This window comes from Geospiza fortis, unplaced genomic scaffold (genome assembly GCF_000277835.1).
Source record: "Geospiza fortis unplaced genomic scaffold, GeoFor_1.0 scaffold281, whole genome shotgun sequence".
In the NCBI taxonomy this organism is placed as follows: Eukaryota; Metazoa; Chordata; class Aves; order Passeriformes; family Thraupidae; genus Geospiza; species Geospiza fortis.
Window position 1 is genome coordinate 2,846,616 of NW_005054340.1, and position 23,220 is coordinate 2,869,835.

At 36.4% G+C, this 23,220-nt stretch overlaps 1 protein-coding gene across 2 annotated transcripts in view; it reads right to left on the minus strand.

Annotated features, from left to right (window-relative positions):
- Positions 1-20,432, minus strand: part of RETREG1 (reticulophagy regulator 1) — a 50,233-nt gene extending 29,801 nt beyond the window's left edge. The window contains exons 1-2 of one of the 2 annotated variants that reach the window (XM_005422569.2): positions 20,331-20,432; positions 18,549-18,579 (exon numbers count right to left, since the gene is read on the minus strand). In XM_005422569.2, the coding sequence (XP_005422626.1) occupies positions 18,549-18,579; positions 20,331-20,361 (62 nt within the window). In that variant the 5' untranslated portion in view covers positions 20,362-20,432. Of the gene's footprint in view, positions 1-13,857; positions 13,898-18,548; positions 18,580-20,330 lie in introns of those variants that run through there. The other variant, XM_031058263.1, reaches the window with a different exon arrangement.
- Positions 20,433-23,220: the final 2,788 nt, after the last annotated feature.

Here is a 23,220-nt window from a genome sequence, read left to right on the forward strand (position 1 = left end):
CAAGATACTCAGGGTACATACGGAGTGCACCTATGTCTAAAAGATGTTGCTGGTATGCTCATAATTTGCTTAGATGACACACCATTACTTCAATGCTGCAATCATCCTATGAACATGAGGATAGGAGCCAGTTTTCCACCTAATTATATAATTTATTCTTTAGAGCAGCATAAGAAAATCTCTCCAGAGAGAGATTAGTGCAAATGCAAGCCATAACTAGATCCAAGTCCAGGTCACTGGTTCTGAATTAGACCTTAGAAGCTTAAGGATGAATAACTGCAGGACTTCAAGTACAATATAATGTAAGCACAGCACACAGTTATATATCATTCATCATTTTCACTGACACCAACCCTATTCTCCCGTCCCAGCACAAAGAGCCAAAGTTTTGATTGATATTCAGAACCTCTAGCCAAACGTTTTTATAGTAGGTATGGCTCATTTTGATTCTTTAAGCTTCACAGCCTTTTTCAATGCCTGTATACTGGAAGTGAGACAGATGACTAAATGACTGCAAATTTATCAACTTACTAGCATCAACTTATCTATTTCTTTGCTTACTATGTGACCAGACATGAACTCTCCAGTGTTTACATGTCCGATGGTAAAATTGCATTCATATTCTCTCCCTTTAAAAAGAGCTTTTTTTCATTAGAATTATCTTTCTTCAGTCTCAGTGTGGTAGTTTATAAAGCTGTGCAGCTGTGGCAAAAGAAAAGATTATTAAATTATCACTAACATGACTCAGTTTCAAGGCCATATTTATACGTGATGGAGAAACTGGTAATCTGAATGCTACATCTGTATGCTTTCCAACTCCAATACTTGTAACAGCAAGTTAGCAATTCTGATACACTATAAGAAAAACAGTAACATGCACATTTATATAAGCAAATTTTTAAGTATTTACAAACTAAAATCAGGGAGGAAATGTCAGAATGCATGCCACTTTAGAACGCACGTATTTGTGTATGCTGATCAATCACCTGGTTTAAAAAAAACATAGGAACCTGTCACCACAGTTCATATTACGTTTTTACCTCACATTATAGCCCTACCAGCTGAAGAGAGAAAACAGACATAAACTTCTTAAATGCTAACATCAAAACTTAAAGAAAATAGTTCTACCTAGTATCACTTGTGACAACATAGAAGGGTAAGATAAGTAATAATGAGAAGCAGCAGCAAGAAATACATTATACAAAGCAAGAGTATGTTTCACACAATGGCAATTCAAACACATACACAATTAGAAGCTGGGTATGATGGTTAATTCTGAGTGCACTGATTCAAACAAAGCTAACTATCCTGAAGTGACTGGGTAAACCAATTTCTTCACAGAGCTTCTCTAAAGCGAATACTTGTCAAACCCAACCATTCTGCTCTTTTAATATCCAGCCCTCTGTGAAACATGTGCAAATTTAAAGCAATGGGAGGCCAATGCAACATGACACAGCTCCATGGAAAAGGCAGAGAGGCAGCCAAGACTGCAAGAGAGAACTCAGCTCTACCACAACCACACCCACACCCAAAAAAACTACAGCCAAGTGGTGCCTGGGTTAGTAGAAGTCAAGAAGGGTTCAGACAAGGGATGATGATCAATGAGGACCTGCAGCTTGACCCGTTTGTCAGCAAGAGCACCTGCTGAGCTGTGACTGAGAAGAATCCCCCAGGCTGGCCAGGCGAGCGCTGCCAGAGCACTCAGCCAGAAGGGCAGAGCACCTGATAACCTTCACCCGGCCTGGAGAGGGTGACAGGACCCAGGGCATTCTGTCTGCTCAGGGGCTGGCAGAACCCCTGGGAAGTCAAAACTCACTTCAGTTAGCTAGGCTTTTGTCCCAGAGACAAATTTGCCATTCCCTACTCTTTTACTATTAATTTTTACTTAAATTTAGGGCATTTCAGAAGCTGGTTTAGAACACAGGTATAGATCATTTGTATTGTACAGCACGACAGCCGCTTCTGTCATCACTAAAATGTCCTTTTCCCTCACTTTTAAAGGGACATCAAAAATATATAAGGAATCCTTTTTTATTAAGTTGTATGAAATACATTTTAAAAGAACAATTTGCTGCTAGAAGACTGAAAAATTAAGCTTTCAATTTAGAAGTTACTTATATATAAATTTGTACATATCTATATAAATCTGTAACACATAATATTTTATCACAGCTTTTGCTGTTTCTTTTAGAATCTGGAATAAAAATCATTGATCCACCTCACTGGATGTTACTATAAAGAAGGGAAGCAGAAGGATGGAAAAAAACCCTCTCAACTCACACTTTTACTTTAATGCAGTGAGGTGTTTCTTCATATTAAAAACCCAGCAAACAAACCACAAAAAAAACCAAAACAAAACCAAAATAAAAAACAAAAAATAAACCCACCCAAAATAATTTATTTGGGAAACATTCAAAGCACTTCAAGCACATAATTTTTCAACTGCTTTTCAGGTAACCTGCAGTGCTTTTTGCTTCCTTTCAGTCACTAAGAAAGACCCAAAAGACTATTTTCCATCTGCTAAAAGCATTTGTTACAAAAAAAAAAAAAAGCACCTCTTCGGTATGTTTTGAGTTTGATTACTGATTGAAGAAGTAAGTATTTTCCAAGATATATCTGCAAGGATTTTGAGCAAAGTATTTGAAACTCTAACAAAAAAATTCTATTTATGTGTTGTTTTCAGAAACTTCTGTTTCTGTTTATAATCATATTGAGTTTCTAATTGAATTCCCACACTTTGAGACTTTGATTATTATAAAAAATACCTGATTCAGCTAACCAGTTAGGACAGAAGTTGTCAAGGTACGCATTCTAAGAAAATTGTCTGCTTATGGTGAATACAATGGCAGCACCTTGTACAGTTCTGACATGAGAACTTCATACATAATTATTCAAACACATCTCAGTTTGTGTTCTAAGGCAAGCTACATGTGTTTAGAACAGTATTTTTTTAAAGATCAGACATGCAAACCTCAGATATTGTTGCTCTGATTAATTATATTACTCTGATCTCACGCCTAAATGTACAAAAGCGTGATGTTAAGGTACACACTGACCTTGCAACTTCCTTGGAATGTGGTGGTAGCAACAGACACTCCATCTAAAACTGAGCAACAGCTATCTCACGTGTCCTTCTCAGATTTCTCAGAGTTTAATGTTTATATACAATTTATATACAAATGCAGATATAAATAGCTACATTTATTTCAGTCTTAATGTGTCACTTAACTGAATAAAAGTCAATGCTTGGGTATTACCACGACCAGCTAGACTGGGCCTGCCAAAGGCCCATCTAGCCCTGTGCCCTGTCTTTAACTCTTTGCCAAAACTGAATACTTGGGGACACCTAAGCAACAGAATAAAAATATGGGATAATGCATAATGATAGCTCCATAAAATACAACAGAGCTTCCAATAATCTGCAACTTGGGAACTTCCAAAATCACAGTGGTGATTTTCTATTTAAAAGCCTTCAATTAATTTTCTTTTAAAAACTGTCCTGTAATTTATATTTAAAATCCATCTATAGTTCTAATATTCACAACAAGTATGTGTCAAGGATTTCTGAAACTTATTACACATTTTTATTTTTCCTCACCTTTCTGCCTGCTATTTTGATGCCTCCTCATTCCAAAAGTGTGAGAGAGAAGGCATGTTCTGTGCAGCATTTTGAGAGATCTCTATTGTATTTCTCTTTAATTATTCATTTTCTCTTTTTAAAAGACCTACCTCATTTACTTGTTCTTTATAAGGAAATAGTACTGTGTAATTGATCTACCTTGTTGCCGTGCTCTCGATTATTTTTTTTCCTGTACTGTTTTCTGGAAGGTAGCAGATCAGTCTCACACAGAGTATTCAGGATTTGGACAAACAATAGGTGTACAAGAGTGGAATGTGACTGTCACTGCTTTTTCCCTGCATGTCTTTTTTACTGATACTTAACAGTAGATTTAGTCTATTGACCAATGCTGGTTTTGTGAGACCACATCTTACTCATGAGTGGTTACAGTCACCTTCAGACACTATTGTTTTATATGTGAATTTAGTACTGGTATTTCTGTATAACATCACAGTTATCTACACTGAATTTCAGATGCTATTTTACTGAGAAAGAATCCTGTAATGATCTTCTGAAATTCTTCATAATTGGTCCTTGTCTTAATTTTCTTGAATAATTTGGTACCTTTGGTCATCCTACTACTCACTGCATTTTCAAATCCCTTATGAATATATTTGTATTCATTCCAGCACAAATAGCAGATTTTTTTTATTCACTATGAAATTCTCTTTAACATTACCTCTCACTATGAACTAACCTACAGTAACCTCAATGGTCACAACTACATCAGTGACCTATTAATCATACTACTCGGCAAAAAAAAGGCTGAACTTCTGAAAGAGGAGCTAGGGAAAATCTAAGCTAGGGAATATCTAAGCTAGGGAAAGGAAATGTGTCGTATGGTGCTGTGGCCATAACATACAGGTTGACTTGGGAGAATGTGGTTTTGTGCTACAGCAAATATTTATCTCTGAAAATTTTAATTAAACTGGCCACCTTAATATGTCTGATCATCTGTATTCATTGAATGCCATGCAAATATGAGCATATGTTACTTTCTGTTTCCCTTAGTGTAAAAATAAAATACTTACAGCTGTCTAGAATATAACTTCAGTGTTATTTAGGCTCTAAAACATTTGGAATATTAATTTTAAAAGTGTTAAAAGCATGAAATATATTTTAGTAAGTAAATATGTAACATCTCTCTGTCAATAAGAAATAAGAGATGAAAAGGAGACTTGGAGGAATACCATGAAGTTTGTTGAAAAACAGCTGAGCTGGTTTACTCAACTGTATGTTGAAACACCTAAAAGAGTATAATATGTTATTCTGCTGATAGGCTCACATGCTTCAACAAAACTGTGCCAGGACATTCCTTCCTAAATTAGTGACTAATCAGATGCTGGGCTGGGAAGCACACCCTCACATGTTACAACCACCCAGACGCCTGCAGCATTAAAAAACAACAAACAAAAAAAAAACCAACTACAACTATATGTTCTTGTGTCCCCTATAAATAATTTCCATCATGCGTTTTGTAATCTAATGCTTGCATTTGGCAAACCAGATGCAATTAAAGGTCAAAACCTGACTACTATAGAAAGTACCTGACTACTTCTTCTGATCTTTCTCATGACTATTACCATTCTAAATATTCTAAGCAAAGACATCCTCTTCCCTCCATATCAATAACTAGTATATATTTCTAAATACTAGTATATATTTCTTCTTTCATTGATCACAAATGCTTCTTTTATCAAGTTCTTCTCAAATTAATCAAAATTGCTTGCTTCTTTTTCTTTTTTATTACCCTCAGATTTCCATTGCCCTTTAAAAATTGTTTAGAATTTGAAAACTTGAATGAAATTAACTCAATAGGCTGTTAGGAGACTGGCACCTTTTTCTGTTGTTTTTGTGGAACAAACCCTACTCCTTAAAAAAAATATATATATAGCAAAAGCAGCATTTCTGCCTACAGGAAACAGTTAATGCAGGCCAATATTAAAAGAGGATAAAAGCTACTTGTATTTGCAGGAGAAAAACATCTTTTTCACATGTTTGGCAGAAGACATTCCATTTGGTTTTCATGCAGTCTTTAATGATAATATAAAAGTACAGAATATGGTTAAGCTTGCTACCTATTTTTATGGAGCTTTTAATCAACCATCATTAGACTTACATTTAAGAGAAGCCATTCCAAAATGAAACAGTCCAATTTTCTTCTTAATCCTAAAAGGAGTCTCCCTATTTAAGGTAACACTGCGGGCTCCCTGAATGCTATAGTTTATAAATACCCTTTAAGATGACAAGTCAAATGACTTCAGGATTGCAAGTTATCTTTCACAGTTGTTCAACCGTTAAAATGGAAAGTGGTAAGAATAGAATAAAAACACCAATGGCAAAAATACTACATGTGCAATGGAACAAACATAGCACACAGGACATGACCATTTTAACATTACTCTTTTCACTTAAATTTACTTTCTACCCTTTGAAAAGGTCAGCTTTGTGAATTTCTCTCCTGATGAGCAATTTGAGGTCTGTCATTCCATTCACACTCTTACACTCATCAAAAATGCAATCATCCTTTATTTACGATCAGTCTGGTACTTGTTGCAAAAATATTGTGCTAGCTTAGGACTAATTTGATGCAACCCACCTAATTCTATAATAATGTACATTTTAAAATACATAAAAAATGCAAAAAATAGCAACATTATGTTTGCAAGCAAAACAAATCTCTGAGGCAGGCAAACAAATCCAGCAGCTCTGTGGCAATCCAAAAGGCTGCTTCCGGACTAGGCCGTAGTTACATTTATTTTATGGTATAAGCCTACAAAGATGTAGAAAAAGGATGTTTCAACTGTTTGTCAGGTTTCTGTTCTCTTTTGCAAGGCTTGGTACCTTGGTACTCTAAAAAAGTACTATTGCCTGTTAACCAATTCAAACTTACAAACACAATGTGCAGCTAAGGTCTGACTGTCTAGACATTTAACTACGTCTGCCTAAGCTCTTTGAAGTCTTTGAACTAGAAGAGGGAGCCTTGCTAACTCAGAGAATTGCCCTAGAAAACAGATGTCCTTTAAAAGCAATTGACTTTTTCCACTTTGTGCTGCCTGCAAAGCCTTGGAGTACAGTATCTCCACTTGAAGATTGCACTCTGGTCAGTAACTTAGTGTCAGTTCTGCTGTATTGATATGAAGCTACTTCTGCATAATCACAAATTGCAAGACACACAGATTCCCACCAAAAATTAGAAAATCCCAGAATATGGAATATTTGTTCATAAATCGTTATGGATTAGGGATAAATATTCAGGGTGAGACCTGACAGTGACCAGTTGTTCTGTTCAAAATGATGTGACTGAATCCAAGTCATCTCCTTTCCCTGTCTGAGCTGGTTGGGAAGGCTGTTGTCACCCTTCAAGAGGCAGTTCTTGTAACTTGAACCTAGTAAGTTCAACACATGAGTTGAAGTACATGACATTACTTTTTGGCTGACATTTTGTAAGACTATGTCCAAGCCTCTTGGATCCTTCAAATGGAAGGATCTTTACTTAAGATATGAGATGTCTTTGTCACTTTCTATTGCATACACTCAATTCCAAGTTTCACTTTCTTATTGACAACATACCTGTCAATCACACCCCTGGACAGGTTCTCCTGTAATGCTACTTAGGCTGGCAGCCAAATTAAGAGTGTATCCTTCTACACCTTGTGCTGAAGCATTCTATTTATATCAACAATTTGTAAATAGAAACAAGTTTAAAAGAAACCAAAACAAACCCCAAAGCAAAGTATTTATGCTGAAAGTGCAGTAATATTCAGAATTGACAACAATATGTAAATGTGCCTGCCATTACTGACAATTTCCAAGCAGCTTTGAAAAAAAAAAAAAAAGGGAAAGAATAACAGATGCTATGGTTAACATGAAAAAGCTGACCTGCTCAAGAACAGCCAGAAAACAACATTTCGTTAGATTCAGGAGGTAACCAGATATTGTCCCTTTTAATTCATTTGATACTCTCTGTGGGGTGTTGCACTCCACAAGATTAATTGCTTGCTTCACAAGAAGTCCCTGAAAACAGAAAAAGCACAGTTCCTTTGCAGTTTTTGAGATAGATTTTCTCTACAGAGATGTTCACAGACTAAAGTCTGTGAAGTCCCACGAAGATGGGATAGGCAAGGATTTTAAGAGAACATTGTAGCTTTCACTGTATGACCGAAGTGTGGCCCACATCTCAAAACAGAAGAGAGTATGGTTCGTTTTCCCTGTAATTAAGATTTTTAAAGCTTTAGCTCAGTTGGTAAAAAATACTGGTGTCATTAGCGCTGTATAAGTAAGAAATATGAAAGTATTAAAAAGTGAAGGACATCTCCAGACTCCCTTGCTGAAAGCTGGGAAAACTTGCCAAGCAGGAGGTGACCACAGCTGTTTGCAGACACAAGTCTGCAAATTCAAATGCAGCACTTGCCATCCTTGCTCTTGTCTAAGATGGAAGAGTAGATCTAAACACTCCTTACTGAGAAAGCGCAAAGCTGAGACAGGGACAAGTGGCATAGGAGAGCTTCAGAGAAACACTAATTGTTTTAGAAATTATCTCCTTGTGAATCCCTGGTTTGTTTCTCCACTAATCTCCCTCTGTGCCATTTTCTGTATTTGCTTTATACTTTTCCTTTAACTCCATCATTTTTAAGAAGTTCTTTTATTTTCAAAGTGCTAGGAAAAAGCTGAACAAAGAAAACCATCAAATACCTCAAATTCTACGAATCTTCTACCTGATATTTGGTTAGTGCTGTGATCAAAATAAACATTCTACATCACAATAAACACAGTGACAAAAAAAAAAAAGATGTGAGAAAGCTGAGATGATGGCAGGCAGCAGTGGGGACGGTGCATTTTTTCCCCAGTGATGACAATATGGGTGGCACATGACATGCCAGTGAGCATGTCAGAACTGACTCAGCTCAGAATTAGCAGCTCAGGTTGTCCACAATGGGCAAATGCACCTGCCTGTGCTCACACATGCCTTTAACAGAACTGCATTTTAGACAAAGTGGATCCTGAAGCAAAACACTCACATATAACTGAACAGTGACTGCAGCTCCATACTTTAAAATATCGAACATGGAATAGAGCTGGCTTTACTATATGTTGAAAATTGCTGAAGAAAAAATGCACTATGTTTAAACAAAAAAATGACAAAAAAAGGCTGTACATCCATCTTCCCATCACCACAGACTATGATCACATTTTCCAACTGAGTATAGCAGTTCATTTTTTAACAAAGGAAATTAACTACTGAGCCACTTTTGCACAGGTTGCAGCACACCATGCAGTTTGCACAGAATGCACTTATGTCAGGTATTTATTTCACACATTTAATCATGGATGCAGAGACTTCACTTGAACAAAGTATTACAAAATTTTTAAAAGTATTTAAAACTTAATTTATTTAAGTATAGTTAAAATACACATCTCACAGGACCCAGATGAACTTTTTTCCCAGCATGGAGGCAAACTGGAAAAATTACAAAACCATTTAGTTTGGAAATGGCTTTCAAGATTATCCAGTCCAACCACAAAGCTAGCTATAAGGATCTTTTGAAACCTCCACATAAAATTGCCTTGTGTTTTTTCATGAAATTAATCCTTCTGGCTTAATAGAGGAATAATATTTGTTTATCCCTGGGAAGATACAAACAGAACACACACCCCTCCCCCAAAAGGCTTTGAAACAATATGCTTAGAAATTATAACTGAAATCACCTGTTTGTGAGATTAGCAAGACCAAAAAACAACTGTCAAATGAGACTATGTGAAGTGTTCTTTTGAAGCTTAAAATTTTAATTTAATATTTGTGTAAGAACACTTCTGTTACCAGAACAGAAGGAAAAAAATTCCCAGAAGGACACTACAGTAGTCTTCCAAATGATTCCTTTGTATCTTGGTACTGGAACCCCAAAATAAACAATATGGAATGCTTTCAGAGCTCTCTAAATAGAACTAAAAGTTTGAAATAATTCTGAATAATTTTGCTTACAACTAGCCAGTGGGGTAGAGGAAAGGACAGGATTGTGGGACAAAGAAGTAGAGTAGTAAATTTCTCTCAGAATTACAGTTTGCGAAGTAAAACTACAAAAAAAAGGGCTATCCAAGCAATTTTAGATCAACTGCTCTCACTTGGATATTAGAAAGCACTGAGCAAGCACGTAACAAAGCTAAGAAGTGTTAAAGCAGTCAAAGAAGATTATTCAGCATCCAAAAAAGTAAAAAGAATTTCTTTTTAAAAAGTACACAGCCTGTCTGGAAGATAAAAGCATACATCTCAACTGCTACAATGCTTTTGAAAGTCTGCTATATGACACTTAAAAGCAAACTGGAAAAAAACCAGCATATATGCAATCCCCATAACTTCACATTTAATTGAAAAGTTATACCAAAGGGCAAGGGCGGGGTATTAGAAGTGTCTTGCTATATGAGACTGGTATGTCCTTAACATTTTCATTCAGTATTTGCCTTAATCCTTCAGATGAGTGAGTTGCAGTACCCCAGAAGGAGTGGCAGACACAGCAAAGGACAGAATCAGGGTTCAAAACATATAGGAGCTCAGACTGGGAAATGGCACAAAATCAACTACCCTGACTCATCAGGAACATGCTTTAGTTGACAAGGCAAGTGCATAAATGCAAAATAAGAAACAACTTATTAAATAAGCAATGAAGCAGAAAAGGATAATGCTTCTACTTGAGTTATTTACAAGTTCTTAGAAAAAAAAATCTATGCCTGAGATGCATTTACAAGACATTTACCATACACAGCACCAGTCATGTCTTTTACATGATACTGCAAAGCATTTACTGATTTTGCTCAGTTTGAGCATCATGTTCAGAGCAATACAGATACTGACACACCAATAATGACAGTTTCTGTAAATATAACTGGGTTAGAATATATCCCTGTATAAAAACAGTTAAAGTAGCTCCAGTACAATTCTGCTGGTCTTTTGTTTCTGCCCTTGCTTCTTCAGAAATTGCTCTTCTTGCAGCTAAGATAATGTTTTACCTTTATGTTTAATTAAGAGGAACAGAAGACAAGTAAGGCTTACAGAAAGAGGAATGCAGTATTCTTTTTGTAATTGCAAAGAAATGTGACAATTCCAACATTTTCTCCTCATGTCTTCTGTGCATCCTCCATAATAAAAGGGGAGCTGAGCTTCTGGGGACAAGGAAGAGAGGAAAATGCCTTGTGAAGGCTAAGACAGAATTGAGATAAAAGCAAATTACTAGAGAACCACAGAGAGTAGGCTTGACTTCAAAAGTTTGCAAACCACTCTATGTGAGAAGAAATTGGTTATGTGCACTACATATAATTTCTGGCAAATATAAGAAAAATAACAAGCCAAACAAGCCAGCTATTTCTACCAGTGAGATACAGGGCACCTACAAATGCTGTGCAACATCCCTCATTTCCCCTCCCCTTAAAGAAAAAAAGAACTAACTAACAACCAAACTTTTCCTGCAATTGTATAGAAAAAGGTATTAAACAGTTTTCAGACTAAGTGTGACACTTTTGCCAAAGTTACAGCATTTCTACTAAATTACTGGGTTTTGTTCTTGTAAGGAAAACTTTACCAGTATGTTTATTTTATCATGTATCAATATAAAGCAAACAAACCCAGCAGAATACATTACTTGGAAAGTTGGCTAACAACTTGGAAATAACTAGCCAGAAAGAAGAAATAAGGTCACATAATATTAAAAAACAACAACAACAACAAAAAAAAGAAGCATCGAGAGGTTTTTGCAATGTCGACAATTCTTTCTGCAGTCTGCAGAAGGTTTGATCATTCACGTGTAAAGAGCCTTTAGAAAAAACCCCACCACACATATTGCTGCCTGAGTTGTAGCAACACATTCTATAAAACAAAGGACAATTACAATCTGGTATTTGAAGAGTAGAGGGGTTACTGAAAAAGTATGGGTTTAGGCTGCAAATAAAACTCAATTTCCATTTGATTTCCACAAGTATGCATTCACTTCCTGAAGGATTGCAACAGTTTTTATATATTAAGAACATTTGAGAGAACCATATTTGAAGCAGAATTGTTTGAGCTATGTTATCTAGCCATATATATCTTCAAACACAAACTCATACAAATATATGAGGCAAAATGAAGAGAACAGCAGCCACTATGAAATACCAAGGCTGGAAGTCTTTGAATACTCCAGACGCCTTCAGACTACATTGAAATAACTGAAGAAGCAAATATTTGCTCTCTGGAGCCTATTTATATCTATTTATCTGTTAGACTATATTCTGCCCTCTGCCTTGCTGTAGGTCCACAGGAAGTATTTTCTTCAGTCTGTTACCAGATTGTGCAGCTATGTAGGGCCATGTGAGGAATGGATCTGTCTGGATGACCAAAGCAAGACAAAGAGACTGCACAACACAAACTGGAACTGATGGTGCCATGCTTTGGTACTGACTGGCCCACATGACTGCCCTCGGCTCACATTACATTTTTTCCTATCTATAACATCAAGGAAATGGATTAACAAGGGTATAACAGAAACACTTCTGCTACAGCCTTGATGTTGTTGGAGTTCCTAATGGAAAAAGACCTCTTATTTCCTAATCCACTCATCTGCAAAGAAATCTCTTTGCAACACCCTGAAGGACAGGACTTTTGTTTTGAGATACAGTGAAACAGCATATCCTTGGTGTCTCAAGAGTGATCTGAATACACAATCATACTGTGCCTGAGACTCATTTCAGAGAAACTTTATGTACACAAAGAGGTAAATAAACCAAGTCCTCGTGCCCTGCAGTTATTACTGCTGTGGATTGGTATTCCTATGTGTTGTGCCAAGAGTGCAAGAGTCAGTTTCTTATTGTAGCCACAAGCAGCAATTAATGGCATCTCCAAAACAGACAGGACTTCAGATCAACAGGGAACAATGACACAAGGGTTGTAAACACCCTTACTTGTCTCATCACCCTAGGCTTCCTGTCTATATTCAAGGGAAACAAACAGTCACCATTAACACACAATATACCTGACCCACCTACAGACATTTGTTTGGGAAGAGATAGATCAGGATATATATCTCAAGAAGTATTTCAAATCTTTCTCCATTGATCATGAAATCAGACTAAGCAGACTACGTCAGAAATATTTACGCACATGACTTGCAGATTGTCTTAAGCAAACCCAGCAGGCAAAACATATGTAAATCAGAGGTATGTAAAGCCTCTGACATAATAAACAAAGCATGGTAATTAGATGAAAGGGGCAACTGTCTCATTTATATTTAGGGACAACACAAAGAGTTTTTTTCATTGCTTTCAGTGACATATTAGGAATAATTTTGCACAAATGCATTATGGAGTTATTAGAGTTATGGAGTTATTAGATTCAAAAGATTATTTTTTCTTCTTCTTGGAAAAAGGCCCAATAGCCACATGTTACATGAAATTGGTCAAGCTCTGAATGGTGCTAGCTCAGAATATTGTTCTTCAGAACACGCTGACCATTGTAATGCATACAAATGTCTATGAGCTGGGCTGATGCAAGTGTGAAACCAGTGTAGATCAAAAGATTAATTCAGATCTGGAAAAGCTATGACCTGAATTTGAAGCTGATCTGTCACATCAGCTGACCCAGTAATTGATGTTGTTACCTACCAAACAGTAATGCTTGCCTGCAAGTGGGCAGCAACTTTGGTGGCTCTGGGAGTCCACAAGCAGCACCACAGCTAACTCTCATAAAAGGAAACCACAAAGAAGGGACTGGAGGAGGGAGGTGGTAAGGAAGAGGAACGTCCTGAGTTCAGAAAATAACCTCTCTGTGTCAGTTTGTAACCTTCTATCAGTGAAGGCTATTATTTCAGAAATATCTCAGTTAGCTAACTACCGAGCTTCAAGAGCGTTTCAATATTAACCATGGTTTTCAACATCAAGTCCTAAAGCGCTTCAATAAAGACAGCTGCAAGTTAAAAGCTTCTACCAAGAAGTGTCCTTTTTCTCTTGCAAATGTTACTGTTTCTTCTTACAGAATTCCAAACCTTCATTGAACCAATCACATGAGCAGCAGTGGATTAGACATGCGTTCATGGTGCTTCACTTGCTTATTTTTCCCTCCTCTTGGGAGCAGAGGAGAAAATGTGTTTTGTGAATAAAAAAACCCCTTTCTTCCAACTTACAGGACCAGGAGAACGTTTTCAGGATTTATTTTCATAGTCCAAAGATTATATCCACAACATTCAACGTTTAATAATACATTAAGTACTACACACCTACTGCAGTCTGTGGCTGAAGCAGCCATTAGTGCAGCAGGGAGCTTAACACCATGACTGGTCAGGCAAGGCTCTTCCCAGAAGTCCCAGGTAGCTTTGATCTGAGAAAATGATAAAACATAACAGGGGACTGAAAACAAGCTATGCAGAGCTGCTGGTCTTCAGAGCATTAACTCCTTTCTTCTGGCTTATTCTCTTCAGTCACTCTCTGATGGCATCTTAAAAGGACTGTTGCTTAGTCCCTTCTCAGGCTGCAACTAGGATTTTTTAGGCTTGCTATAAAAGAATAATTCTGCATTAGTATTAATTTGACCTTTAAAGTTTGACCACTCAAGAAATGAAGGTGTGCTACAATTTCTGTGGATATTCTAATACATCTACTGACTAGAGAAGCTCGATTTCAAAGAAATCTCACTAGGATAGGAAGAAATAAAACAGCTTTATAATAAGGAAGAGTAATTTAACAAGTGACCTTTTCCAGTGCTCCTTTAAAAGCTGTCACCCATTTTTAAAAAAAGGCAAGATACTTGTACAGCAGTTCCTCAGAAACAGAACTAGATTTGGGGGGGAAAATGTGCTACAGTGCTACCATCCCTAAGGAAGGTTTAGCTTACCTTCAGTTTGAAATTTTAAACTTAAAATAGTACTAAATGACTCCATTAGAAATACAATCACAGGTCTTCTTACATAGACACATTTTACATGTGAGACAACATTCTGCATTTAAGTAAAAAGTAATGCTATGCTAGCTGTGACTAGTCAGCAGTACTCAAGAAAGATGAAGGAGGACCAAAAACAAGTGCCACAAATTAACAGCATTTTCACTGAAGTACTTCAGTCTCTGATACTTGGAACGTACATGCAGCAGACAAAATACACAATGCATGTGAAATATTGAAAAAATGCAAGTTTCAGAGCAGTCACAATCAGTGATTCACCCTCCAACTACCAAAAGTTTACCATTTCACTATAAAACTCATCAGAAATTGGTGCCACCATTTATGAAACATTCTACTGTGCTGGTGATTGACTGATATTAATTTTCAAAATCAGAATGACACAACAAAAAGGTAGGGTAGGAAAGGAGCCTGTTCTGATAGTTTTGGTACTACCTACATCTGTTTTGATAAACCAGACTGTGTGTGGCAGTTCTGTCAGGCACTAGAATCGGTCAGTTCTGCAGTTAAACCATTAAAATAGCTCTTAGCACATTTTTGGCAGATGCCAACTAGCACTTGCCAAAGCAATCCAGAGGAGTTTCAAAGCTGGAACAGACTAGAAATCCTTTCCTGCCTGCACACAGCCATTCTGCATGGACCTTAAGGCAGTTACAAACTACGGATGCAGGGCTGTAGGGCCATGATGCCAAAGAAAAATCATGCACACATGTTATTTATTAGAATAGACATTTATTAAATAGGCATTGTTTCTCACTGAAAGTATCACAGATCTACCACATTTTTTTCTCTTTAAGTTACTTAAGAGCCAGTGATTCTCTGCTGGATATGGGGATATATTTGGCACATCTTGCTCATATATGATAACATGAAAACAATTTTTCATATCCAATTTTGAGTAAAATGAAAAGGAACCATGCACCCAGCCTCAACATCTTACAGCAATTCTTCCAATTTCAACACATTCAACAGGCACATTTATAGGAGCATTCAGAAAAAGAAAAACCCGCCCACAGTGCAAACAAATGCAAAGTCTTTTTGTGAACTTATAAAAGCTATAAATGAAAGGTTGGGAGCAACAGTTGAAATTTAATTTCGGTTAAATGGCGTCTCTTAAAGCTGCCTTAAGGCAGAGGACTGTGAAGTGTCTAAAGCAATATCTATTTTTAGGGAAGGCACACAAGAGCCAGAGAACTGCAAACCACTAAACACTCATCTCTGCTCTGTGCAAACTGTCAGGAAAACTAACAAAGGGCATGCATGCCTGTCCTAATGTAAGCTGTAAAGGACATCGTATCTCAAACCTTCTGTCCTTTCCAAAAGTGAACCTGCTGTTAGATGAACACTGATGTCCATAAAAAATCACCTGGATTTCTGAGAAGGCTTTCAACAAGGTCTCTCATCAAATGCTTTTATGGAGCATAAGAAGCCATGACAAATGAGAGGAATTATTCTGGTAAAGACAGAGACCAGCTGCAAGGATTAGCAGAATTTAATCAAGTATTACATGATTTCTTGCAAAAAGGCAGATGAAATGTGAAGAAATTAGAAGAGAAAAAAACCCCAAAAACTCTTAAAGTCATATAGGCTTTAAGCTGATCTTTACTACTCAAGACAATATCTTGAAGTGATTATCCATGAAAACATGGATCCATGAAAACATCATTTCAGAGCTCAGCAGAGGTTAAAAAAACCCCCAATCAAATGTTGGGATTTATTATGAAAAGAAGAGAGGGACAATGTATAGTCCAAGGATCTCCCTGAATGCTATTTGTAATTCTGTCTCCCCAGCAAAAAGGGGCACAGAAATGGAAGAAAAATGCAGAAAAGCACAATGAAGACATCAAAACTCAGAGAACCTCTATTTTAGGAACAATTAAGCAGTCATGAACTGAAGAGAACAGGTCAGGACAGAAGTTTATGAAAGTCACAGCTTGCTGGAGAATACTAATAGAGAGTAATTGCTCAATATTTCTTCTAACAAGAAAAAATGTAGGAAGAGCTTACAAACTATTATAGGGCAGTAAACAAACAGAAGACTGTTCACTAAGCACGTGGTTCAGCTGTGGATCTCTGTGTACAGGGTGTTGCCAACAGCAAAAGTTTCTAAGAACAAAAGCAACAAGACAAATTCATGGTAGGTCCACTTAGAACAGCTTTTGGAAGGGGGGGGGGGAAGGTTCAACTGGATCCCTTCAGAGCAGAGGCTGGGCTAGATGGACACATACAATGCTTGTATTATATTACCCAAAGGCATGAGCTATGGTGAGCTCATCAAATTCTCTTTTTCACTCCCTGCATTGTCTCCACACAGAACAGCAAATCAAGTCCAGCATTCTGAACAACTGAAAACCTGAATCCAAGATATTTAAAGTACTATTTATAATCTTTTCATTAAAATCAACTATTCTAGTTTGGTGACCTGATGAACTGAATAAGAGAAGAAAAATTTATCAGACTGCAGAATTGTTTTTCAGGGAAACAAAAGGCAGTCAAAAACCTATGCCTCCTTTCACTTCACAAGCAATTTGGTTTTCTTTGCCTTCCTCTTCTTGAATGTGAACAGACAGGTAAAGTCAGATTCAAAACCGTGAAAGACAGTAAATTTTATGTAAATTGCTCTGGCAAATAACAGGAAGGAGAAATGAAATATAAATCATACTAACGTACTGTGCCACAGGAATGGCTTCTCAAATTTTTTGAAGCATTGCCACTCTACACAGATACATGAAATAGAACTAGCTATGGTAAAAGCATTTTACTCTGCTCAGATTATAAACTAAGCTGTAATCAATTCCATATAGCGCCATTTTATGCTTATGAGATTTCGTACCTGTGGAAGTTAAGAGGTATGAAACTGAACAGGGGCTGCACATATGAACTGCCTTCTGTAATTGGTACGACATTGATATCTGTCTCTAGACAACAAAACAAAAGAACAAAACCCAGCATGTTCCCTTTATCAACTCTGCATTACTGTTTCTTCAGTGTCAGGCTATAATACAATAATGTACTAATGCTTTCAAATTATGTCAGATATATAATAAATCCTGGTGGTCTGTTTAGAAGAATAATGCCTTAAACATGCAACCTTTTGTTCTGAAAATGGATTGTCTGCAAATAGTTTAAACATTGATTATACTGCTGTTGTGCTTAAGGAATGGTGCTCCCCAGGTCAATGTTCCCACTGAATCACTCCAAACCATACACTGCTCGCTCGCTCCCCATCACCCCTTCCCTGTGGAGGGCTGGACAGGAGAACTGGAGACAAAAAAGGTAAAGATCATGGGTGGAAATAAAAACTATTTATGGGAAACAGCAATGAGAAAGAACAATAACAGTAACAGTGCCAATATCAGTGTATGTGGGAGGTCAATGATTCACACATCAGGTGTAAACTCCTGACCACACCTGACCGTGCTGCCACACTACCTGACCTGGAAGGGACTCCTCCCCCCATCCCTGGAAAATGAGGAGAGGTGCTAGAGAATAAAAAGTCCTTTGAGTCCTGGCCATGCCCCTTCTGGCTACTGCAAAAATCTGTCTTGGCTGGAACCAGGACAACTGCCAACAAATTAAATAAATTATATACTCTACAGTATTATGACATAAACATTGTTCTAAGGCAAGTCAACAGGCTTCAAAATTATTAATTTCTATTCATATGGATATCAACTGATATTTATTTGCATTTATAACGATCAATTACTTATGTTGACTTAAAGAGAAACCCCAGCCATCTTACCTACTTCTATTCAGCAGCACTGGTATACGTTCTAAAGTTCTATAAGTTCTAAAAGTTACCTCCTTGACCAACACAGTATTATTCTGCTTTCCCAAGAAAGCACTAATTCTCAGAAAACACAAAGCATGATAATCCCAGGGTAACAAAAAGCATTTCTAGAGGTATTCTGATATGTTACTATATACTTTAATGTAACTCAAATCAGAAGAAAGAATTTATTAAAAATCATGAACAAGCACTAATAAACTTAGAAAAAATAAAATACTTACTTGCCAGTGATGGTCCTCCAAAGCTGTGCACCTGCAATTGTAAGAATGTAAGATGAAACACAATGTACTAAATCAGAAAGAATTTTATTATTTATTCATAGAACATATTCAGAATTGGGACAAAGTGACTAAGGAATTCTCTGTATCAGTCAAATAGGAAAGCTAAATCATCTTAGAGTAACAGTTCTTGAACTGCTTTCTGTAAACTTACAGTTAAAATCATTAATGGAAAAAGTCAGGATCCTGTATGGCTACATTTCCACATGGAAGGATGTAATGAAGATGATAACATAACTTTAACATGAACATACCCTCTACTTGTACACACTGACACCCACTCTACATTCCTCATGAACCTGTAATAGTCTTGCCATCTAGTGGCTGGCTGGAAGTGTGAAGCAGTTATACTGTGAAGAATTTTTATACGTGTATACGCGATACACTGGGAAGAATTTTTTCTGCTTCTTGGCGTGGCACTTCATTGATTTCTATCCATTACCACAAGACTCCTACAGTATTACTTAGAGGGTCTGATTTTTCTTGAACTCTGTCTACAATAGCATCAAAGACAATAGTAAAATAAATTAGTTTACTACAGTAAATAATTATTGTATAAGCTAGGAAACAGAGGTCTTCCTAGCCTCATCTCTAAAATGAATGGTTAAATAATCACATAAACATGAGATTGGTACATCCTGAATTTGGTCACTACAAAAATATTATTTACAGGTACGAGTGAATTTACCTAAATCATTGCCCTCCAGCTAGCAAGGTATTCAATGTTTGTGATGATTTATATAGCACAGAGCTTAAAAAATCAAATTCTGCTTAGCTTTAAAAGTTGCCCTCTGGGCTTGCAATATTCAAGCAGGAAACAGAATGGTAACCAAGACTCCCAGAAAAAGGAATGATACGAAATCATCCTTCAGAAAAGGTAGCAAATACCTGTTGTAACTAAGCAGGGAACAACTGGCTTTGGCAGTCAGAAATTAAGTGTTAGCACATCACAGAGGAATACCATGCTTCTCTGACATCTCTTTCCTGCTTTTGTACTACATTCAGATGTTTTTTCAAGCACTTTGCATGGAATTTAAAAGTAAACAAAAGGCAAAATAAGAATCTTGAAAAATAAAAACAATCTTCATGGCAATGAAACCAGAAAACTTATAATGAGCATTTTGTCAAAGAATTTTCAAGATGGTAATGAAGAACAGGACAGGAATTGAAAAAAAAAATTCCAAACCACTAGACCAGCCAACAAACTCAAAATCCCTTTCAAAATTGGTTGTATTCACATAAGACTTTATATGCTCTGGAAAATAAATACTATACAAAGTAAAAAGAAAATAGTGTTCACTTCTTTTTTCAACTGTGCTAACATAGGTAATTTCTCTATCTATTTAAAAATTTCACTGATATATATTGGATGTCCCAAACTTTCCAAAAATTACATGAATAATGTCGGAAGAAGTATGAACGTCTAGGAAAACTTTGTATTTTAGAAAAGAATGCATTCTCAGACCTAGCAGTTAAGATACAAGAATGACTGTCCACTCCTAACAATTACACTCATCTAAGTGCTAAAACAAATCTCCTAAAGTCCTCCCTACAAAATATAGCAAAATTTAATTGAAAATGGCAATAGACCATCACAAATCTACTATCACTCTCTAATATTAGCTGATACTTTTACAATAATCATAATATTGACCTGGCTTTAGTAATGAATAGCATGCTCCAAAGTGCAGGTGTTTAAGCATGGAACTCTATCAGTACACTTACCTTTTATCTTTGAAAATACCAAATCCTTCATTATCTGAAGAATTAACACTCCAAGTATTATAAGGGAAGTCAGATGATACACTCTCCAAGGGGTCAAAGCAACAAACCTAGAATATCAAGAAGAAATAAATGTTGAACTTCAAAACTCATTGGAAGCATGCAAAAACTAACAGTTGCTACTAATACGGAAAATAAATAGGAAGAAATAGATTCAGATTGCAATAATTGAGTTCAGTTTCTCCCCACAACCTTTCCATGAGAAGCAAATATTGAGAGCTCCAAGTATTGCATTTAAAGATAGAAAGATTAAACACTGAGTTTGTAGTAGATTTTTGTCTACTACTTTTATTTACACACAGAGAAAATAAAGAAAATTAAATATTTTAATTATTGCATAGAAAGTACTGCTTTTAAATTAATGGTGGTTTCATTAAAACTAATTGTCTTGGCACAATGCACAAAAACAAGTTAATTTTCTTTCATTTCCTACAGAACCTATGTTTAAGCAAGATTTTTATACAAATCATTCTTTCAAACACAATGATGAGGTAAATCTATATAACAGCATAACACTAAAACTTGTCTTCATAACAAGATTTCATGAGTTTTATTTTTAATTACATAATTTTTTAGAACATGTCTAGTCAAGTCAAACAGACCTAGTATGAATTACAATCTCATGCACTGCTGGCTTTGCTATCCAGGTGTGTTTGGAGATAAGCTCTTCTATCTGCTTTACTGGCAAATATCTTAACTCACAAAAAAGGGTGTGAAGTAAAAAGAATTAAAATTCAACTAAATAAATTTAAAAAATGAAAGTATTTTAATAGCTAGTTTTGAGCACTTTAAATCAGTGATCTGAACAGAAACAGTGAACAAATTAAGTTTTCAAAGTAAAAGCAATTAACTTTAAAAAGTTGAGGTTAGCCAAAACCAGTAAGAAGCCACTGTCCAAGGCACTGGATCAAATGTGAATAGCAACAGAAACAAAATCATACAAAGCTGGGATGTTTTCAAGAAACCTCTCAGAGCTGAAAACAGGACAGCTGGCTACTCAGCTTCTACCCAGTTTCTGCTGCAGAGCTTTTCTGCACAAAAAAGGTGAAGGGGAGTGAAAATAGTAGCAAACACAGCCACTGCAGGAAGCCAAAAGATACCCTTTGAGCACACTGGATTTTTAGAAAGAAAATCGACTTCACAATATTTCTAACAAGCTCAGAACACACTGTTGTAGTAGCAAACTGCTCCAGTATTCCTTGAAAACCTCAAAAAGAAAGTCTTCATTAAAAAAAATTCCATGTCACTAATTTTCACATTTAACACAAACTCATAATCACCCTGAGCAGACCAGTATATTAATTCCAATACAAGCACATAAGCTCACTCTGAAGGTTTTATCCAAATATAAAGGGTTTTTATATCTGTAGAGAATTTGAATTATAAGATTATTCTATAAAATAAATGTATAAAATCAGCACCTTTGTATAATTCAGCCAGCTCAAGAAAACCAACAGAGAAGTGTAGAGAAAAATTATTACAGGGCAACCTCTACCAAAACTGCCGAATCATAGCTCAATAAATCAAAACTTGTAACAGCTTTGCATCATACTGTCCTACTATTGTCCTACTATTTTTCTTGGTAATATTATTCAGCATTAAAAATCTTTGATTGTGTTTAAGTTCGACTGCATGGAAGATTTTGTTTAGCCTACTTACTTAATTTACTGATAACAGGCTGGGGGAGAGAGATGATGCTGTATTAAAAAATCAAATTAAGAATTTTTTGTCCAACTTCTAGGCAGCAGAAGTTTATAACAAATGTAGATCTTCAAACTGTTTGGGCTTAATACCATGTATATTTTACAGGGTCGCCATGGTGCTTGTGCTTGAATGTTTATAGAATCACACAGAATGCCCTGACTTAGCAATTAACATTGGCTACTCTTTGATGCTCTCAAATACATGCATCAGAATTTATATACAAGTGTGTGCATGTGTGTACATACAAACACATCTTACTAATTTTTCAAGGTAAGATCAGATGCTTACTGAGAAGGCTTAGTGCATCTTTTAAAAAATGCACAGAACACGTTTGACCTACTTTATGCTCCCAACTAAACCACACTGTTAGTTTCACTGCAATCACAGCTGTCACCTGCTGTTAAAAACAATTGCACTAATGAGGACTAGGATTAGCAGACAAGGATTAACAAGGTAGCATCCTCTCTGAAAGATGCTTCCAAGTCATGTCATTCCACCTTCTCAATACTGCAGTGTCCCTGCTCCAATGTTTGAGGAAAAAAACTGTAATGCAGTTGAAGCAGCTAATGTAGTCACCAAACAAGGACTCTTAACTTCTTTGGAGAGCTTTGAATCGTTCTGACTGAACTTCCCACATCTTAACATTATTAGGTCTTTATCTAGACTGTGATGTTTGCAAGAAAAACCATCCCTTGTGAATTCACTCAGCCAGCTTGTGTCAGCCCTCAGGTGCCAGAGCAACACAGATTAGAAAAACTATTTGTGAGCCATATGTCAGAGATCTGCGTCCTTGAAGCTCTTCCTAGTGGAAAGCTGATAAGGTCTCCTTGCACTATTTTGGCATATATCTATCAAATATAAGCTTATCAAACAGTTAGTTCAATATGCAGAGATCTGAAAACCACTTATTATGCTACTGCCACTGTCAGAATTCAGAATTAGACTAGGAATTATCAACCTGATGCATAGCAACCAGACTAACAGTTTCTGTGGTACTTGTTATTAATAAAAGTTAGGGCATTTTTGCCCCTTCTTTTTAAAAAAAATAACAGATTGTACTCTTAAGCATTTCCAACACACATATATCTGACAAAAACGAAAGGCTCCAGAATGAAATCTTCATATACTG